Source organism: Ranitomeya imitator, chromosome 1, assembly GCF_032444005.1.
Source record: "Ranitomeya imitator isolate aRanImi1 chromosome 1, aRanImi1.pri, whole genome shotgun sequence".
NCBI classification, from domain to species: Eukaryota; Metazoa; Chordata; class Amphibia; order Anura; family Dendrobatidae; genus Ranitomeya; species Ranitomeya imitator.
Window position 1 is genome coordinate 660,298,967 of NC_091282.1, and position 21,765 is coordinate 660,320,731.

At 43.8% G+C, this 21,765-nt stretch overlaps 2 protein-coding genes across 7 annotated transcripts in view; both read left to right on the forward strand.

The window, feature by feature from the left end:
- LOC138640768 (NACHT, LRR and PYD domains-containing protein 3-like) overlaps window positions 1–15,997 on the forward strand; it is a 74,803-nt gene extending 58,806 nt beyond the window's left edge. For 4 of the 5 annotated variants that reach the window (XM_069728859.1, XM_069728861.1, XM_069728860.1 and 1 more), the window contains 3 exons: window positions 3,168–3,341; window positions 11,606–11,776; window positions 14,755–15,997. In XM_069728859.1, the coding sequence (XP_069584960.1) occupies window positions 3,168–3,341; window positions 11,606–11,776; window positions 14,755–14,842 (433 nt within the window). In that variant the 3' untranslated portion in view covers window positions 14,843–15,997. The remainder of the gene's footprint in view (window positions 1–3,167; window positions 3,342–11,605; window positions 11,777–14,754) is intronic. The other variant, XM_069728862.1, reaches the window with a different exon arrangement.
- Window positions 15,998–16,146: 149 nt separating this feature from the next.
- On the forward strand, window positions 16,147–20,333 carry LOC138640825 (uncharacterized). Of its 2 annotated transcripts, XM_069728866.1 has the most exons (5): window positions 16,147–18,326; window positions 18,406–18,480; window positions 18,805–18,997; window positions 19,165–19,327; window positions 20,085–20,333. In XM_069728866.1, exons 1-5 carry the CDS (start codon window positions 18,282–18,284, stop codon window positions 20,314–20,316), a joined length of 708 nt encoding a protein of 235 aa, XP_069584967.1. In that variant the 5' UTR covers window positions 16,147–18,281; the 3' UTR covers window positions 20,317–20,333. The 2 variants fall into 2 exon arrangements, with proteins under 2 accessions (XP_069584967.1, XP_069584966.1); XM_069728865.1 differs by having other exon boundaries at window positions 16,147–18,480.
- The last annotated feature ends 1,432 nt before the right edge of the window (window positions 20,334–21,765 follow it).

Here is a 21,765-nt window from a genome sequence, read left to right on the forward strand (position 1 = left end):
GCCCGTGTCCAGCTTTCTGCCTGTGTCCAGCATTCTGCCCCCATGTCCAGCTTTCTGCCCCTGTGTCCAGCTTTCTGGCCCTGTGTCCAGCATACTGCCCCTGTGTCCAGCGTTCTGCCCCTGTGTCCAGCGTTCTGCCCCTGTGTCCAGCGTTCTGCCCCTGTGTCCAGTGGCCCGTGTCCAGCTTTCTGCCCCTGTGTCCAGCGTTCTGCCCGTGTCCAACTTTCTGCCCCTGTGTCCAGCTTTCTGCCCCTGTGTCCAGCGTTTTGCCCCTGTGTCCAGCGTTCTGCCTGTGTCCAGCTTTCTGCCCCTGTGTCCAGCGTTTTGGCCGTGTCCAGCGTTCTGCCCGTGTCCAGCTTTCTGCCTCTGTGTCCAGCTTTCTGCCTCTGTGTCCAGCTTTCTGCCTCTGTGTGCAGCTTTCTGCCCCTGTGTCCAGCGTTCTGCCCTTGTGTCCAGCGTTCTGCCCCTGTGTCCAGCGTTCTGCCCGTGTCCAGCTTTCTGCCTCTGTGTCCAGCTTTCTGCCTCTGTGTCCAGCTTTCTGCCCCTGTGTCCACCGTTTTGCCCATGTCCAGCGTTCTGCCCTGGGCCCCCCGGATTGCCGCTCTCAATAAAAAAAAAAAAAGTTCTTCTCACCTGGCCGTGCTCCTGCGGAGGGCGAAGTTCTCCGTCTCCACGCAGCTGCAGCGTGCACTCGCCGGTGACTGACAATGATGTCAGACGCCGGCGACATGCACGCACGCTGTGGCTGACGTCAGCTGCCAGCCTCAGATTGGCTGGCAGCTGTTAACTATTGACGTGCGGGCCCGCGCCCGCACGTCAATAGCTTTAAACAGCTGCAGCGTCGGCGCTAAGGGCCCGGTTAGCCTGCGGCTGCCGGTAGGGGCCCGGTGAGCAGATGAGACGGGGCCCGATGCGGGCCCCCTCTGCCCACCGTGCCCCATACGCCAGTCACGGCCGTAATGCCCTGATGGCGGCCCTGTGTGTACTGGACAGAGACGTGTGAGTATGAGATGTGTACAGGACGGAGGTGTGCGGGTTTAAGAGACGTGTGCAGGACGGAGTCGTGCGGGTATAAGAGACGTGTACAGGACAGAGACGTGCGAGTATAAGAGACGTGTGCAGGACGGAGATGTGCGAGTATAAGAGACGTGTGCAGGATTGAGACGTGTGAGTATAAGAGATGTGTACAGGATGGAGATGTGCGAGTATAAGAGAAGTGTACAAGATGGAGGCATGCGAGTATAAGAGACGTGTACAGGATGGAGACGTGTGAATATAAGAGACGTGCACAGGATGGAGACGTGCGAGTATAAGAGACGTGTACAGGATGGAGACGTGTGAATATAAGAACGCGGCGATACCAAATATGTGTAGGTTTGATTTTTTTTATTATTGATATATTTTGAATGGGGTGAAAGGGGGGTGATTTAAACTTTTATATTTTTTTTATTTTTTTTCACATTTTTTAAAACTTTTTTTTACTTTTGCCATGCTTCAATAGCCTCCATGGGAAGCTAGAAGCTGGCTAGATGCTGGAGCCCTGCATCAAAGCGGGGGATCTGACCTCGGACGTACTATTAAATCCGAGGTCAGAAAGGGGTTAATAGCCTAGAGAGGGACCATAGTTATTGGCCCCCCTGGCAAAAAACATCTGCCCCCAGCCACCCCAGAAAAGGTACATCTGTAAGATGCGCCTAATCTGGCACTTAGCCTCTGTCTTCCCACTCCCGAGTAGTGGTGGGATATGGGGTAAAAAAGGGTTAATGTCACCTTGCTAATGTAAGGTGACATTAAGCCTGGTTAATAATGGAGAGATGGCAATAAGACACCTATCCATTATTAATCCAATAGTAGTAAAGGGTTAATAATACACACACACATTATGAATAAAGTATTTTAATTAAATAAATACACATATGGGGTTTTACTATCTTTATTGTACGCTTAATCCACCTGAAGACCATTGTTCTGTAAAAAAATAAAAAATAAAAATCCAACAATATCCCATACCTGTCCACCGTACAGTCATGTCCCATGCTGTAAATCCATCTGAAGGGGTTAAATAATTTTACAACAAAGAGCCTGCTAATGCAGCTGTTGCTCCTGGTTGTAAAAACTGGGGAATTAATGGAATGCAGGGGAATTTAGCTTCTGTTTTTTTCTGAATATTTTCCCACACTACAGTTCATGTGAATTTCTGCCACCAGGGGGCGCATCACCGCAAGTCTACGAAGCTACGTTCCCCTGCATTCCATTCATTCCCCAGTTTTTACAACCAGGAGTACAAACAATAGTAACATTCTTTGTAGAACTCGGTCTTCCAGGATAATTGATTAGGGGTCAATAGATGCTACAAGGAAAGAGTACAAATTAAAATACTTGCTCCTCTTCTATGATTTGAACACAACCTTTATGTGAAGTTAGCCTAAACCTTTAGAAGCAGCTATGACTTCTGCTTACAGTTATACACTTTGGAGGCAGCTATGTCCTCATTGATTCAGTCCCTAGACTGTGAAGTGTAATCCACTTAAAGAAAATATGAATACCTAGGGGTACAAGAATCAAAATCATATATATCTACCCTAAATATAAAAACACTTTTTATTATTAAAACCAATCTGTCTAGTGATAGAGGATCCTCTAGTCTGTGGGTAGAGGCTCTCACTAGTGGCTGCAGGGTGTATCAGGGCCTATAGGGTTAGTCATCGTGGAGCGGGGGCGCCATAACGTTTCCCCCTAGGGCGTCTACCTCCGCAGCCAGGTAGGGGCAGGTATAGGTGTCTCAGCTAGGGTTGTCTAGTTACCCCCATTAGGTTTTGGGTTTGTCTCTCTTTGTTTGAGCACTGTTTTTTTGCTTTAGTGAAGAGCACTGTTTTTTTTGTTTTAGTTGGTCACTATAGGTGGTATAGTTTGCCTTGGTTTTAATAATAAAAACTGTTTTTATATTTAGGGTAGATATATATGATTTTGTTCCTAGATTGTGAAGTGACATCTTATTACATGGCTGATACATAATAATTTTTTGTAAGTAATGTTCTTGCTCATAGTGAGAGATGAGAACATTTACACTGATATGCTACTGTTTTGAATATTTTGATGACTCACGTGCAGGTTTTAAACGAATGCTCTGCGGACATTTCATCCACATGTTGTTATCTTATTTTTAGCTTTGTTGGCAATAGTGGTGTACCAGACACTTCCTGCATCCAGTTGGCATGTGGAATAAGGAATAACCAGACTCTGAAAACAATTGACCTAAAAAATAACCGGCTGTCTGGTCCTCACTTTGGTGACTTGATGGAGGCTTTGTCCAGTGCAGAAAACAGGATAGAGGAATTATGGTGAGTATAAGAGATGTGTATGGGACTGAGATGTGTTGGGGACAAGTCAGTGATAGAATATCTATCTCTTTAGAGTTGAGACTGATTCCATCTGCTCTCCATCTGCAGCAGTGAGGAGTCCATGTCTCAGCGATTGTGAGAGTGATCAGTAAGATATCCAACTTTCGAGCATAGAGATGCCACAGTAAGGGAGGAGACAGTCTAGAATAGAGTTATTTCTAGTCCCTACTGATTTCAGTAATGCCAGTCTACACAATTAATTGGTGAAATAATGGAGAAGATTTACAAAATTTTTGAGATATTTATATTGGAAACAGTGGATAGTTTCTTGGGGAAGGGCATTGACGCGACGCACAAAAAATGTTACATTGAACGTGTTTTGTGACGACGGTCCGCCAAAACACGATGGATCCATCACACGACGGACGATCCGTCGCTAATACAAGTTTATGGGCAAATAAACAACAAAATTCACACTAGTGAATGAATGTCCACCATCAAATATAGAACCAAAATCAAAGTGAACATAGAACAATGATAACAGAACTAGTAAAAAAATATAATTTTATTGAAAAATAAAAATAAAAAATACAAAGGAAAACAACCAACAGTACTACACCAAATTACAAAGAATATATTGAATGAGGAGACCAGATCCATATAATATAAAAGATACTAGAAAAATATATGACCCTCCAAAGTGCAAAGATAGAAGACACAAAATAGGCCATCTATCTCAGTAAAGTGCATATGCATACATAATAAGTAGTCTAACCTAGACCAAAACAAGTGCATAAAACTCTGGAAAAATACTAGTACCAGTGTGAAGATGATCTGTGACCCTCACGGACTCCGACTCCAACGTTTCGCCTAAGTGGCTTTTTCAAGGAGTGAACAAAACACATCCTGCGGGCAAATTTGCAGGATCCGTTTTTTGCCCTAAACAACGGATTGCGGCGGATTGCAAACGATGGAAGTGTGAAAGAGGCCTTACAGTGCATGATGCTCATAGCAAAGTGAACAGTCTCTAATGTAATAATCATAATTTGCAGAAATCACAGAATTCTACAAGAATTAATACAGTATAGACAGTATAGTGGTTAGTCTATAAATATCAGTTCATACACTGATGAGTAAAAGTGTAAAAATTTTTTGAACATTTGACTTTCAGACATCATATGTCACCATCCACTGCTGGTTTCAACATGAGACTACCATCATTTTATAAACAATCATCTTGGCTATCTCATACATAAATTTGACTTACAACTATTTAGCATATGGATAGTTGCAGTGGCATATAAAAATTTGGGCAAAACTGGTCAAAATTACTGTTATTGTGAACAGTTAAGCAAGTTGAAGATGTAACGATCTCTACAAGGCCTAAACTTAAATATGACACATTTTCTTTGTATTTTAGGCAAAAAACTAAATATATATATATATATATATCTATATATATAATTGTCTAAGGGTTTTTCCGTCTGTCTGTCTGTCCTGGAAATCCTGCGTCTCTGATTGGACGGGCACAGTATCGACGTAGAAACCCGCGCCCCTGATTGGTCGAGGCCGCCAGGCCTCGACCAATCAGCGACGGGCACAGCGACGATGATGTCATAAAGGACGTAGACATCCCGCGTCTGATTGGTCGAGGCTGCCAGGCCTCGACCAATCAGCAACGGGCACAGTATCGACGTAGATGTCATAATGGTTGCCATGGCGACGATGATGTCATAAAGGTTGCCTCAACCAATCAGCGACGGGCACAGTCTGCCGCAAATTCTGGAATCATCATTGTCCATATACTACGGGGACATGCATATTCTAGAATACCCGATGCGTTAGAATCGGGCCACAATCTAGTATATATATATATATATATATATATATATATACTGTATATACAGCAGTGGCAAATTAAGAGACCACTGCAAAATGTTCAGTTTCTCTGATATTTCTCTTTATAGGTATATTTTTTAGTAAAGTGTAAATTGTTCATTTATTCTATAAACTTCTGACAACATTTCAGCAATAAATTTTGCATTTTTTTTCTGAAAAGGAGAAATGGTCATAATTTAAAAAACCACCAGTGCTTTCAGACCTCAAATAATGCAAAGTAAACAAGTTCATAATCATTTAGAAACAACAATACTAATGTTTTAACTCAGGAAGAGTTCAGAAATCAATATTTTGTGGAATAACCATGATTTTTAATCACAGATTTCATGAGGCTTGGCATGCTTTCCACTACTCTTTCAAACTGCTCCTGGCACAAAAATGTAAGCAGTTCTTCTTTGTTTGATGGCTTGTGACTATCCATCTTCTTACTGATTACATTCCAGAGGTTTTCAAGGGGGTTCAGGTCTGGAGATTGGGCTGCCCATGACAGGGTTTTGATGTGGTGGTTTCTTAAAGGGAACCTGTGAGCAGATTTTGCTGCTATAAGATGCGGCCACTGCCCTTCAGGGCTTATCTGCAGCATTCTATAATGATGTAGATAACCCCAGGTCCAACCTGCAAGTGAAGAAAAATAAGTTATATTATACTCACCTGGGGAAGGCGGTCCTGTGTGGTCCGGTCCGATGGGTGTCACACGTCTGTGTCCGATGCCTCCCATCTTCTTATGACGCCGTCGGACCAGACTGCACAGGACCGCCCCCCTGGTGGGTATACTATAACTTATTTTTCTTCACTTACAGGTCAGATCGGGGGCTTATCTACATCATTATAGAATGCTGTAGATAAGCCCTGAAAGGCGGTGACCGTATCTTATAGTGGCAAAATCTGCTGAAAGGTTCCCTTTAATTTATGCCAGAGCTGTATTCATTTTTTATATATTAAAAATTACAAAAAGCAAAAATGGGCAGATGCAAAAGTTTGAGCACTCTTGGAGATTTGTGTGCTCAGATTACTTTGACCAAGGTTTCAGACCCATATTAGCCGTATAGCTTGGTCACCATCATCTTTAGCAAAGGCAAGGTGATGCAAATTCTCCAGCTTTATAAAAAGCTATCCTGCTCTAACCTTGTGCTAAAAATCTGAAGGCATGGGTTCTTCTTAGCAGCTGCCTAGCACTCTGAAAATTAAAAAGGTGGAGGCCACAAAGCAGGAGAGGACTATATGAAGATAGCAATGCATTTTCAAGTTGCCCTTTTCTCAGTTATAAATGTAATTAAGAAATGGCAGTTAACAGGAACAGTGGAGATCAAGATAAGGTCTGGAAGACCAAGCTACATTTCAGTGAGAGCTGCTCATAGGATTGCTAGAGAGGCAAATCAGAACTCCCACTTGACTGCCAAAGACCTTCAGAAATTTAGCATACTCTGGAGCTCTGGTACATTGTTCTGCTGTTCAGAGACACCTGCACAAATATGGCCTTCATGGAAGAGTCATCAGAAGAAAACCTTTCCTCGATCCTCACCATAAAATTCAGCTTCAGAAGTATGCAAAAGAACATCTAAACAATCCTGATGCATTTTGGATACAAGTTCTGAGGACCGATGATGTTAAAATTGAACTCTTTGACCACAATAATGAAAGGTATGTGTGGAGAAAAAAGGGCACAGAATTTTGGGAAAAGAACATCTTTACAATCGTTAAGCATGGAAGTGGATCAATCATGCTTTGGGGCTGTGTTGCAGCCAATGGCATGAGGAACATTAGAGGGAAGAATGGATTCAATGAAATTTCTACAAACTCATAGTACAAACATAACATTATCTGTAAAGAAAGCTGAAGTTGAAAAGAGGATGGCTTCTACAAATGGATAATGATCTTAAAGACACGTCAAAATCCACAAGATGACCTCAAAAGGCGCAAGCTGAAGGTTTTACAATGGTCCTCACAGTGCCCTGATCTGAACATCATTGAAAATCTGTGGCTAGATCTCAACATAGCAGAGGATGGAAGACGACCTAGGAATCTCACAGAACTGAAGGAATTCTCCAAGGAAGAATTGATGAAAATCTCTCAAACAAGAATTTAAAGATAGGTACTAACTAGAGATGAGCGAACCTTTCAAGGTTCGTTTCGGTTTGCAGCACATTTTTGACCTTAAGGGGTGTCAAAAAGCTTCCCAAACAGCTAAAATTAGGGGCAGACATCATGGAAAGTGGCATCAATTGACCCAAAGTAGAAATTTGCAAATGAAACAGCAGTAGTCAGCCATGCATGAGGTATCAGGGTCTGACCCAGCATTTACAGCTTGGAATTTAACTTTCAATGAGGACCTGGTGATTAAGGGAGCGTTGTAAGCCTTCTTAGCTGGGAGACCTTATACCTCATGCAACACCTCCAATTTTTTTTAATTTTATTCCAGCCACACTCAGAAGACACAAACATCAGATTCATATAGTACTATTTGTAGAAAAATGTAAGGAATGTAGCAAAGGTTGTTGACTGTTCCATGGGGGGAAGCATCTGGCAAAATGTACTCTTGTACCGTGGATCTAACAGAGTGGCAACCCAGTAATCAGCACTATTTGTAAGAACATGGGCATTATGTTGAAGATAGTGCAGCAAGAAGGCACTCGTGTTGGGCGCTTCCATGAGGTACAAGTCCATGGTATGTTGGTGGCTGGGTAACACTCAAGGTTGTTTCTTCCGTCCCCTCGCACCAACCACGGGCAACAGAAAGGGGATCATTATCCTCTTCATTTCCTGACTGTTCCTCAGCTCCTGCACCTTTACTAAGTTTGCCTGGTACCATGAACCCCCCTTGATCGCTGTAAGCAACCTGCTTGTGCGATGACAGTCTGGAAATTTGAGATATTGTTATCCCTTCAGCATCCTCCTCTTCCACCTCTTCCTCTGGGACCACCTCCTCACACAGACTATTCAAAGTGGGCTCCAGCATGTAGATGACGGCATCGTCAGCGCTAACCATCTTAGTAGCCATTTCAAAACTATGCAAAAGGGTGAAGAGGATGTTTAACTGTGCCCACTCCGCAAGTGTAATTTGCACCACGTCTGGACTGCCTTGGCCCAGGTTATGCAAAAGGCCTGCATAAGAATTGGCCCAGGTTATGCAAAAGAATCTGCATAACTAATCATATGCTAAATAATTGCAAGTCAAAAATTTATGTAGGAGATAGCCAAGATGATCTACTATATAATTGTCTAAGGGTCACTTCCGTGTTTCTGTCTGTCTGTCCTTCCGTCTTTCCTTCTTTCTGTCACGGATATTCATTGGTCGCGGCCTCTGTCTGTCATGGAAATCCAAGTCGCTGATTGGTCGTGGCAAAACGCCCACGACCATTGCCACGACCAATCAGCGATAGGCGCAGTCCGGTGGCAACATGGCCGCTCCTTCCTCCCCGCAGTCAGTGGCCGCTCCGTACTCCCCTCCAGTCAGCGCTCACACAGGGTTAATGGCAGCGCTAATGGACCGCGTTATGCCGCGGTGTAACGCACTCTATTAACGCTGCTATTAACCCTGTGTGACCAACTTTTTTACTATTGATGCTGCCTGTTATGTTTGCTAATGACAGGTGTTATGAAGGCAATCCAGAAACACAGTGTGCTTAGCGATCAGAGCGCACACAGTGATCTGACAAATACCCAAAAATACAAGAACGAGCTCTGAGACGTGGAAACTCTGTAGACTGCACACCTGATCCTATCCTAAACACAACTAAAAGCGGCTGTGGATTGCGCCTAACAACTACCTAGGCAACTCGGCACGGCCTAAGAAACTAGCTAGCCTGAAGATAGAAAAATAGGCCTGACTTGCCCCAGAGAAATTCCCCAAAGGAAAAGGCAGCCCCCCACATATAATGACTGTGAGTAAGATGAAAAGACAAAACGTAGGGATGAAATAGATTCAGCAAAGTGGGGCCCGATATTCTAGGACAGAGCGAGGACAGTAAAGCGAACTTTGCAGTCTACAAAAAACCCTAAAGCAAAACCACGCAAAGGGGGCAAAAAAAACCCACCGTGCCGAACTAACGGCACGGCGGTACACCCTTTGCGTCTCAGAGCTTCCAGCAAAACAAAAGACAAGCTGGACAGAAAAAAAGCAACAAAAAAGCAAAAAGCACTTAGCTATACAGAGCAGCAGGTCACAGGAACAATCAGGAGAAGCTCAGATCCAACACTGAAACATTGACAAGGAGCAAGGATAGCAGCATCAGGCGGAGTTAAGTAATGAAGCAGTTAACGAGCTCACCAGAACACCTGAGGGAGGAAGCTCAGAAGCTGCAGTACCACTTGTGACCACAGGAGTGAATTCAGCCACAGAATTCACAACAGTACCCCCCCCTTGAGGAGGGGTCACCGAACCCTCACCAGAGCCCCCAGGCCGACCAGGATGAGCCGCATGAAAGGCACGAACAAGATCGGAAGCATGAACATCAGAGACAAAAACCCAGGAATTATCTTCCTGAGCATAACCCTTCCATTTAACCAGATACTGGAGTTTCCGTCAAGAAACACGAGAATCCAAAATCTTCTCCACAATATACTCCAATTCCCCCTCCACCAAAACCGGGGCAGGAGGCTCAACAGATGGAACCATAGGTGCCACGTATCTCCGCAACAACGACCTATGGAATACATTATGTATGGAAAAGGAGTCTGGGAGGGTCAAACGAAAAGACAAAACGTAGGGATGAAATAGATTCAGCAAAGTGGGGCCCGATATTCTAGGACAGAGCGAGGACAGTAAAGCGAACTTTGCAGTCTACAAAAAACCCTAAAGCAAAACCACGCAAAGGGGGCAAAAAAAACCCACCGTGCCGAACTAACGGCACGGCGGTACACCCTTTGCGTCTCAGAGCTTCCAGCAAAACAAAAGACAAGCTGGACAGAAAAAAAGCAACAAAAAAGCAAAAAGCACTTAGCTATACAGAGCAGCAGGTCACAGGAACAATCAGGAGAAGCTCAGATCCAACACTGAATCATTGACAAGGAGCAAGGATAGCAGCATCAGGCGGAGTTAAGTAATGAAGCAGTTAACGAGCTCACCAGAACACCTGAGGGAGGAAGCTCAGAAGCTGCAGTACCACTTGTGACCACAGGAGTGAATTCAGCCACAGAATTCACAACAGCTGCCTATGCAGCCTCAATAGTAAAAAGATCTAATGTTAAAAATAATTAAAAAAATAAAAAATCATCATATACTCGCATTCCGGCACCTTTCCCGCTCCTCGCGACACTCCATTGACCGCTCCATGCAAGCGGCAGGTTCCGGTGGCAAGGATGGTATGCGACAAGGACCTGCCATGACGTCGCGGTGATGTGACCGCGACATCATCACAGGTCCTGCGAGAAAGACCTGCCATGATGTCACGGTCATGTGACCGTGATGTCATCACAGGTCCTGCGCCCATACCAACCCTGGGACCGGAAGCTGCCGTGTGCACCGCACAGAGGGCCAGGACTTCAACGGAGGGTGAGTATATGTTTATTTTTTATTTTATGTCTGTATACTACATGGCTCTTTGCTGTATACTCCGTCGCTGTGCAATATACTCTGTGGCTGGGCAATATACTACGTGACTGGGCAATATACTACGTGGCTAGGCAATATACTACGTGGCTGGGCAATATACTACGTGGCTGGGCAATATACTACATGACTGGGCAATATACTACGTGGCTGCGCAATATACTACGTGGCTGGGCAATATACTACGTGGCTGGGCAATATACTACGTGGCTGGGCAATATACTACGTGGCTGGGCAATATACTACGTGGCTGGGCAATATACTACGTGGCTGAGCAATATACCACGTGGACATGCATATTCTAGAATACCCATGCATTTTGTTAGAATGGGGCCACCATCTAGTAATCTATAAAATGATAGTAGTCTCACATTGGAAGCAGAAGTGGATGATGAGATATGGAGCATGAAAGTCAAAAGTTCAAAACATTGTTACCGTTTTGCTCGTCAGTGTAATCCATAGTGCAATTAAAGGGTTAACAAACCAGGCTTGAGGAGCAGTAGGTGCAAATTGTACAAATCAATTCCAAGTTGGCCTTAGAAAGCTTTGAGAGATTATGTCACGGAGGAATGACACATGTAAAGACCCAATGTGGAGCACAAAAAAGGGCAGCAAGCAACTATAGGGAAAAAGAGTGGAGCGGAGCCCTAACAACAGGATAGGTGTGTAACAGTCCAGCTCTGTCGTGTAACGCCCCATGTCTTAGTATCTGCTCCATGCTCCTATGACTTTTTGCGAGATGGTTCTTGTGTGCGCTTTCTAACTGGTGTAGAGATAAGACATTGCTGGAGAAGTCACCTTCATCTTATTCTTACAGTTTGGCTGATAATGACTTACCACACACTTCCTGCATCCAGTTGGCACATTTAATAAAGAAAAACAGTTCCCTTCAGATCCTTGACCTGTCTAATAACCGTCTCACTGGTCCACACTTCAGTGACTTGATGGAGGCTCTGTCCAGTCCAGAATGCGGGATAAAGGAATTACCGTGAGTATAAAAAAAGTGAACAGGACAGGGACATGTGGAGGGGGGCATGGGTAGATGGAGTGACAAAATAGGCATTGACCTAAAGTCAGCCAAGTAAGAGGTGGTATAAGGAAACGATACCTCAAATCTGTCCCACAGATTACATCAAGATAAATTTTAAGTTTCTTCTTCCTCCTCCCTAGACTTTGATTAATAACCCCTTTCTGTCCTCGGACGGAATAGTACGTCCGAGGACAGAACCCACTCTTTGATGTGGGCTCCGGCGGTGAGCCCACATCAAAGCCGGGACATGTCAGCTGTTTTGAACAGCTCTGTGGTGTATTCCTGATGAAGGAGTCTGAGAACTACGAAACACGTTGAATAAAGCCACATCTTATATGACATACGTCTGGACTTTCACTTATTCAGCAGCGCAGAGCGAATCCACATCTACCTGAGTCGCCCACCAGGGCAGCGGGGTATTCGGTACCGGGTCCGGTATTAAAGGGGAAATTATGGTGGCTGCGACCCAGTCCGTGGCCCTGGGCGCCCAATAAAGGGGACGGTCTTTTAAGGGAAAAGTGTTTATGTTTGTTGTGACACCACCTGTGGTGTTCGGTCAATAGTGGGACCGACGCTGCGTTAAAGGGGTCCTCTGTGGGATGTTATTGCAGCACTGATGGTACACTTCCCACAGGTGAACCAGGGTCCCCAGGAGTCTTAAGGTGTATGGTGGTGATGATGGTTGCCGGTAAATGAGTAAAGGACACAAGTTGTAAGTCTTTACCTGGTTTACTGTAGTTGGCAGGCCACAGTCCAGGGCACCGGCAACAGGTACATAGGAGTCCAGGCAGCCTGGAAACAAGCGGAATCCCCTTGGCAAGTCAGGTTAGGAGCCTTCCACTCTGCGCTTGCTAAAGTCCCTTGCTGCCTGAAGTGTTCCAACAAGGTCCTAATTCTTTCAGTTCTTTCTCCTGTCCTAGGACAGGTACCTGTATGGCAGGCAGCTTGAGCCATACTTTCTGAGGTCTCTACACTGTGACCCCAGGCTCCAGGATGCTGCTGTGCCACAAGCTTAATTTGGGCAATGTCTGTATGATCTTATGCCCTCCGGTTCTGCCGAGTGTCCTGTAGTTCCACTCTAGTACCCAGTCTCTGCACACTGACTCCTCAGAGGCCAATTCTCAGCCTCCTTGAGCCCTGAATATCTCCTCTGCTCCTTTTCTGTCTGTCCTCGCTCACAGACTGTCTGTACAAACTGAACTAGCTCCTCCTCCAAACCAGGATCTTCATCCAGGAAAGCTGACCTAAAACAGGGTTTTGAGCTCCCCTGTTGTGAATTCTGCTCTTGGGCTCCCTCCGGTGGTTGTTGATGGTAATGCAGTTATTCCTGAGCAGCAGTCTTAGACAGGTGTTTCTGCTAATTGCAATTCTGACTGGGGTATTTAGCTGTGCAGGATTCATTAGTCCTTGCCAGTAGTCAATGTTCCTTTGGAAGTGTTCGTCCTCTGCCTGGCCTCTCCTGCTTGCTGCCAACTCAGCAAAGATAAGTGTTTGCTTCATTTTTTAGACACACGGCTGTGTGTTTATTTTTTGTGCTGATCTTGTTTCTATTTTGTTCCTGCTAGACTGTGCCTGATGTTTTTCTCAGTCTAGTTGGATTCGCTGGAGTCGCAGATATACTCTCCACATCTCTAGTTAGGTGGTGGAGTTTTTGTATTTTTCTGCTGTGGATATTTTGTAGTGTTTTATGCTGACCGCATAGTATCCTGTACTATCCTTTCCTATCTAGGTAGAAGTGGCCTCCTTTGCTTATCCCTGTTTTCTGTCTGCGTATGTCTTTTCCTCTCCTACTCACAGTCATTATTTGTGGGGGGCTACCTATCCTTTGAGGGTCTACTCTGAGGCAAGAGAGTTTTCCTATTTCCATCTTTAGGGATATTTAGTTTCTCCGGCTGTGTCGAGGTGTCTAGGTCTGGTTAGGCACACCCCACGGCTACTTCTAGTCGCGGTGATAGGATCAGGGTTTGCGGTCAGTAAAGCTACCACTGCTCCAGTGAAGGTCATTTCATGCTGCTCCGAGGCCACCTGATCATAACATTCCCCCTCCTTGGCCTGGATTTGGAAGGTGTTGTGTGTGTGATAACCTGCCAAAGGGAATCTCACTTGTCTCCAGGCATAGCACTACCCTCCCCGAGAGGAAGGCAGCACTACTGTGGTACCCAGACTCCTGGGGTGCCACATACCCATATTAACACACCAAGGAGATGTCTGAATACAAGAGCCCCATCCACACACTGTGCCAATCTGTGACTTATATTATCAGCCAACCTTATGATGGCAGGGCTGACAAAGATGCTGGACAGTGCCAAGAGTCACCTAACCAGGAAGCCAGGCAGGTCCAATGGCTGACCAGCCAGTCACAGGTTCCAGTCAGTAGTCAAATTCCGGAATGTATTTAATAGCCAAAAAGCTCTCTTGGCGCTGTTAGACATTTTTAGTCAGTGGTCTGACCAAGTTGAATGTTATCCTGACTAACCCTTGGATGCCCTCACTGGTTAGATCCTATGACTGTTTGGTTCTGATTAACTTTCCAGACTCTGATTCACTATCCAAAATTACACATACGATCATATTTTTTCTGGTCAACCTCTAGTTTAAACCCGGTTTGGTTTCTTCCTCAGCTGGCTCCACTCGTCAGTTGCCATTTCACAGATACATGGTATTGGGCCCCGTGGAGAAGTCCAGGTCCCGGTATAAGGGTAAAAAAAAAAAACAGAAAAATGATACCCTGCAGTGACTGTAGGAGCCTGCTCTGTTACACAGTGTCTACAGAAGAGTCATGACACCGGGGTAATTGTATTAATAATTCCTCCTGTGTCACCAGTTTCAGAAAACAGAACTTTGTCCAGATTGATTCCTGAAGCAGATCAATTCATTGACTAATGTAAGAGATGTGAAAAAGTCACTAATACTCGGGGGGTCTCTTTCTTTTCTAGTTTATATAACAATGGATTATCTGAAGAGGAGAAGGAAAACATAAGAAAACTGAAAATAGACAAAGCAAATCTGAACATATATTACTGACTGTACAGATCACTGGATTTCTGTCTGTGATGAGCAGATAACGAGCAATACTAAGAGGTTCGGTGTTAGTAGTTTTTCTTGGAGCATTATGGGTAATAATGCTGATCTACCAAAAGATGAGGACATATACAGTTGCGCTCAAAAGTTTACATACACCGGCAGAATGTTTGCTTTCTTGGTCTTTTCCAGAAAACAGCAGAACAAAGTGAAGGTTCTGGAGTGGCCATCTGAGTCTCCTGACCTCAATATCATTGAGCCACTCTGGGGAGATCTCAAGTGCGCAGTTCATGTTAGACAGCCTAGGAATTTACAGGAACTGGAGGCTTTTTGCCAAAAACAGTGGGCAGCTTTACCATCTGAGAAAATAAAGAACCTCATCCACAACTACCACAAAAGACTTCAAGCTGTCATTGATGATAGAGGGGGCAATACACGGTATTAAGAAATGGGGTATGTGAACTTTTGATCAGGGTCATTTGGATGTTTTGGATTGTCATTATGATTTAAAAAGAGAAAACACACAGTAGTTTGACAATAAATGGCTTCACCCAACCACTAACCATGAATGGAGAAAAGGTTTTGGTGTTATCATTCATATTCTATGAAAAAATGAAAGCAAAAATTCTGCCGGGGTATGTAAACTTTTGAGCACAACTGTATGTATATATCAGAAGATAGTCTGATATATGCAGCTCATATGCAAAAGCAGGTGTACTTACGCTATGCCTGCCTAACTTATATATTCCAACACTATGTGACAGCCCAAGGTCGTACCCACAATGCTCTAACCCTGGGAATGACAGCAGCAATAGAAAAGGCTAAGGCGAAATCCTCGTATATATATAGACAAGGTGCGCGTTATATGAGAAGGGGATGTAAAACCAGTTTGTACTTTCTCACGAAGGTTTTGTTTTTACAGCGTTTATTGTACTGTAACAACCTGGTAACACGATTATTCAGGTCAGCACGATTAGTGCGATAATACATTTATATTTTTATTTTTATTTTAAATTGGTGAAAAATATTTCAGACATAAAAAATTTGTTTTGTTTGGCTATTTTTTAATATACGCAACTTTACATACAGTGGGGAAATCGTAGATACACTTCAACTGTGAGAGACAGAATCTAAAAATAAAAACCAGATCACATTGTATGATTTTTACATAATTAATTAGCATTTTATTGCATGAAATAAGTATTTATTCACCTATCAACCAGAAAGAATCCTGCCTCTTACAGACCTGTTAGTTTTTCTGTAAGGCTGGGGTCACGCTAGTGATGAATATGGACAAGTGCTATGTGATAAAACATCTAGTATTCATCTATGGGGCAGCTTACATCACTGTATTTTTTCTCGTCCGTTTTCAGTGTGCGAGTGAATCTGCTGCAATTGTCACAGACACTCAGCCGAGTCTCGGCTCCCGCGCACCCATATAAGCCTATGGGTGCAAGTGAGACAGCGCACATCACTCGAATATGATCCGCTGACCCCGGCAATGGAGGAGATGGAGAAATTCATTTCTCCGCCTCCTCTGCAGCTGTGCTCCGACCCTCTCTGTGCGAGAGTTTTGGAGCACAGACGCATGACACTCGGCTCCCGCTCGCAGCAGAGCAGGAGCCGAGGGTCATTAGCATCACGCATCGGATGCCATACGCTAGTCTGACCCGGCCTAAGAGCCTCCTTCTCTGCAGTCATTACCTGTATTAATTGCACCTGTTTTAACTTGTCACCTGTATAAAAGACACCTGTCTACACACTCAATCAATCACACTCCAACCTCTCCACCATAGCCAAGACCAAAAAAGCTATCTAAGGGTACGTTCACATTTGCGGTTTGCGCCGCAGCGTCACGCCGCAACAAAACGCATGCGTCGTGCGGCCCTATCTTTAACACTGGCGCCGCATGGGGCTGCATGTGCATGCGTTGTGTTGCGTTTTGTTGCGTTTTACGCCGCATGCGGCGTTAGGGCGCACCTGTCTGGGCGCGGCAAACGCAACATGTTGCATTTTTCGGGCGGCGCCGACCTTTTAAAAAACGCATGCGTCGTGGTTGCGTCGTGTTTGCGTCGTCGATGCGCCTTTTCCCCCATAGACTTGTATTGACAACGCAGACGACGCAAGTACCTGCGTCGTGGTGCGTTGTACGACGCATGCGTTTTCCAATAAAAAATGCAAAACATTGTCTAGACTTTGTCTAGACACAAAAAAAACAACCTATATATATAAAAGAAAAAGGGGTTTGCCATTGTCTTTCACAAGTCATCAACCAAGAGAGAATCTGGAGAGAATCTGCTTTCCAAACTTGTAAGTATATATTTCTCTTTGCACATTTTGTATTCTGTGTTTTATTTCTTGATTTTTATTTATTTTTGCAATGTTTGGTCTGTGCTATTTTACGGTTATGGGTTGTTATTGAAAAATTGTTTTTCTGGTTCTGATGTTCTTCTGGCTTTATATGATTGCGTTTATTGTCTTTGGCCTTTTGTTTTTTTTACGTTGGTTTTGGATTGGTTTTGTGTTTTGTTCTTGTGTCATGTGGTTGTTCAATGTCTTGATTTTGGCTCATTTTTTCTTGTAAAATTTCAGGTGCATGTTTTTCTGGTTTCTATTGTTGGTGGTAACTGTGTGGCATTTTCTTGGCTCATGTCTTGCTGTGTTTTTATTATGCTGTTGGCTTTATTTTTTCTTTCCTTGAGTGTATTTTCTTGCTGGTGGGGGGGCTACATTTATGATGTCTCATTTGTATTGTATAGTTCCGTGCTGCTATGCCATTATAGTTTCAATTGTACTTTCCCTTTATTTAAAAAAAAAAAACTCTGATGTTTTTATGTCGTTTTCCGTATGGCATATATCTTCCTTCATTGACTGTTTGCATTGCCAAGTGTGTAGTATAATTTTTTTTTGTTTTATTTTTTTTGGGTGGTGCCCTTTTTTAAAATTTCGTGTGTTTTCTTTTCTATTTGACAATGGTTTATCTTTGGGTTGCTGTATATTTTTACAGCGGTTGTCCCGTAATGTTTATTGCTTATTATCTAGAATGGTATTTATTGCCTTTTTCTGATGTCTTTTGTCACCAGATGGTGTTTTTTTGGATCATGTCTTGTTGCAATTGTAAAGTATGGCGTTCATTATTTTGCTATTTCATTGTCCTTTTTTGTGCTTGTAATGTTTTTTTGGAAAGTTATGATATGTAAAAATTTGGACATAGGTGTCTATTTTTGCTTAATTTTGTTTGGGTCTATTCTTGTATAGTTTCTTCTATTGTCTTCTCTTGCAATGTATGGCGTTGTGGTGTCGCTTTCTGATTTTTGCATTGTACAGTCAACAGTCAATTGTGGTTGTTTAAATTTTTGTGCCTATTTTATTGTATGTGCCATAGTTAGGTTTGGATGTGATTTTTTATTCCATTTTTTCATGGCAGAACAAACTTGCAAGAATGGCGAGTGATTCTGAACATAGCCAATCGGCGCAGGGGAGTGCGGTGAGTAATTATGTCCATTTGCTTACTATTCGCTGTCATTTGTAGTATTGAAAATAATTTCTTTATACAATTTTTACAGGCTTCTTCAAGTGAGGGGGAAGGCAGTCAGCGGGAGCAGCGAGGTCAGGGCCAAGGTGTGGCGTCAGGACGGCGAGTGAGTATTTTTTTTAACAATTTTTTTTTTTTTTTGAGTAGCATCCTGCTGTGCGGAACATTACATTTGAGTAGCATCCTGCTTTCACTAGGGATGATTAGTAAGCTTACATTATAACTTTTCAGGGTATCAAGTATTGGGGGAAGGTAACAAAGGTGAAACTTTCAGAACAAAAACATTCCAAAATACAGGTGTAGAAACCATCAATATACATATATCAAATGGCAAAGGATAGGGCCAAGGGCCAAGGTACATATCATGACAGGTGCTGGTGGTTGTTAATATTTGCATATTTCTAACCTTTTTGGTTTGTAATTTTTCTAGGTTTCACAACGGGACCAAGGAGTAATTGACGTGGAGCTCCTGATCTCCAGCATCCAGGAGCGTGGCTCGTTGTGGGACAGCCGTGACTCCCGGCACATGGACCAGGTGGTGTTGAGGCGTTTGTGGGTAGAGGTGGCAAAGTCGCTGTGGGAGGGCTTTGACATTGCTCCAGCCAAGGACAAAGCCAACTTTGGTGAGTATTGCTGATACGCCGTGCTGATACGCTGCTATGACCCATCTTTCCAGGATAAACACAACCGTGTGTGATGCAATCAACGCCTAAAGTTTGCATCGCACACGGTTGTTTTATCCTTTTAAAATGCTAAATATGTAACCTTTTTTTTTTCTTTGCATTCACAGTTAAAAGGTTGAGGATCAGATGGCGATCCATGAAGGACCGTTTCAATAAGGGGATCCGGGCTGAGGAGGAGCGATCAAAGAGTGGTGCTGCTGCGGCCAAGTCTGTGCCATACAAATACGGCAAGGCTTTACAGTTCTTAAGACCGGTCCTTGGCCGCCGACAGTAAGTATTTTGTCCACAAACCATATTGCACAGCCACATTACAGTGCCCAGCCACATAGCCTACTGCACAGCCACATAGTACATTGCCCAGTCACGTACATTGTGCATCCACATAGTATATTGGCAGGGCACTATATCGCAGCCACATAGTACACGTTCTAGCCACGTATCCACATAGTATATTTCCCAGGCACATAGTGTATTGGCCATCCATGTAGTCAGCGTAACATATTGGCTATCCTCGTAAATTTATCCCTAGTGAAATGGTATATAGGCCATTAGTTATTTTTTGGGTTAAGCGTGAGTCCTTGTAGTCCATGACAGGTTAAGTTCTGAGTCAGCGTAGTTCTGATCGCAGGAATAATGATGAAGTCTCGATCACATGATCCTAACGTCATGGTCGTTCCTGCAATCAGATCAGCGAAATCACTGTGTATTTTTTTTTTTTTATCTTGACATTAAATTTTAGAATATTTTTGCGGCATAGGCAGCGTCAAGAAAGAGTTTTCGATTCCAAAATTTTTTTAACCCACAGTGGTATGCGGTCAAAAGGCTTTGGCAGCGGGAATGTCCATGATTGTTATCGTCAGCCATAACGGTCAGCTGGCGATAACAATCAGCAATTTATTATAGGCCACACAGACTGAGAGACAGAGGATTTGTATTGTTGTGTAATGTAATGCTATTTTTATTCCAGGAGTTGGCGTATGGGATAGGTTATTAATTGAAGACTAATTTTTCCATTATCTTTTCACAGGACACACAGCAGCACCCTCGAGAGAGCTCGCCCCGCTGGAGCGGACCTTCATGAATTGCCATCTGACCCATCACAGCCCTCCCACAGCGACAGCAGGCTTGCACCGCCATCTGGAGAACCGGCAGCCGGTACATCAGGTGTTCCCCTGCCCGAGGCCTCTGGCGCACCTTCAACACAGTGCTTCAACAATTACAAACTCAGAATCTGTCTCACAAGCAACTTTAAACAATAAAACAAATATCGATGCTATTCTGCATATAACCTCCCTGGCCTTTACTACGCAGGCCACACGGCTACCATGTTCTAACTACTGATGCCTGCACTAGGCCCTACGGAACATTTATTGCACATTTACTGGAGAATTACTTTATTTTCATACATTGTTAGCACAGTCACAGTAGGGGTATTATTGGTGTAGTTACAATCAGAACACAGTCCAACAGTAACATTACTACACCATTTGATCTTGCCATGACACACGGCCAACATCTGACACAAAATAGGCCGCAAAACGATCACGCATCTGCGCAATTTCCACACTTGTCCTCAGAGGATGATCATGGTAATCGGGCAATGGGTTGGCTATGGGTTCATCGAGTTCCACATTTAGTCTCTCTTTGGCCATAATGAAATTGTGGAGAACCACACAAGCCTTCACCACCTCATCCACTGTTTCAATTTTAAGATTAATGGCGGATCCTAATATCCGCCATTTGGAGACAAGGATGCCAAAGGCGCATTCCACAGTCCTTCTGGCCCTGGACAGTCTGTAATTGAAAACCCTTTTTGTATGGTCCAAGCCCCGACTGGAGTAGGGTTTCAATAGGTTGGCAGACATTTGGAATGCCTCATCCCCAACCACAACAAATGGCATTGCAGGGCCTTCGGTGTGGGGAAGAGGTTGTGGCTGTGGGAAATTAAAATTGTTGCCATATAATTTTTGGCCCATATCCGACTCTTTAAATGTGCGCGAGTCATTTGCACGCCCAAATGCACCAATGTCCACTGCGAGAAAACGGCAGTCCGCACCGGCAATTGCCATGAGCACAGTTGAAAAGTATTTTTTGTAATTGTAGAAAAGGGATCCACTTTTCGCAGGCTTGGTAATCCGAATGTGCTTTCCATCCACTGCGCCAATACAGTTTGGAAAAGAACACACTTGCTCGAATTTCTGTGCGTTGGCCTCCCAGATTTCGCTTGTAGGGACGGGTAAAAATTCCTCCCGGAGATTATCCCACAATGCGCGGCATGTCTCAGCAATAATTCCTGAAAGAGTGGAGACTCCAATCCGGAATTGAAAATTAAGTGATCTCAACGTCTCTCCGGTAGCCAGGAAACTGCCAAGAAGATAAAGAAATTTAGATTAAAGTACATTGTAATTTATAAAAGTACATTGACCATTACAATTAAAAAAAAAAAATTATAAATAAAATAAAAAGTAAATACATATCACAGTCATTCAAACAGCAACGTACCGTAGAGTCACCAGCAGCCGTTCCTCTGTGGAAATAGCTCTCCGGAGCTGCGTGTCCTGCCTGCTAATGGATCCTTCCACCCGACGCAGAAGATAGCGGAAGCTGTCCTGTGACATCCTGGTATATTCGAAATATTTTTCCCGGTTGTCATTCAGTTCGCCGAACAAGCAATGGTATGCTCCACGGCTCTCCCTGACTTCAACGAT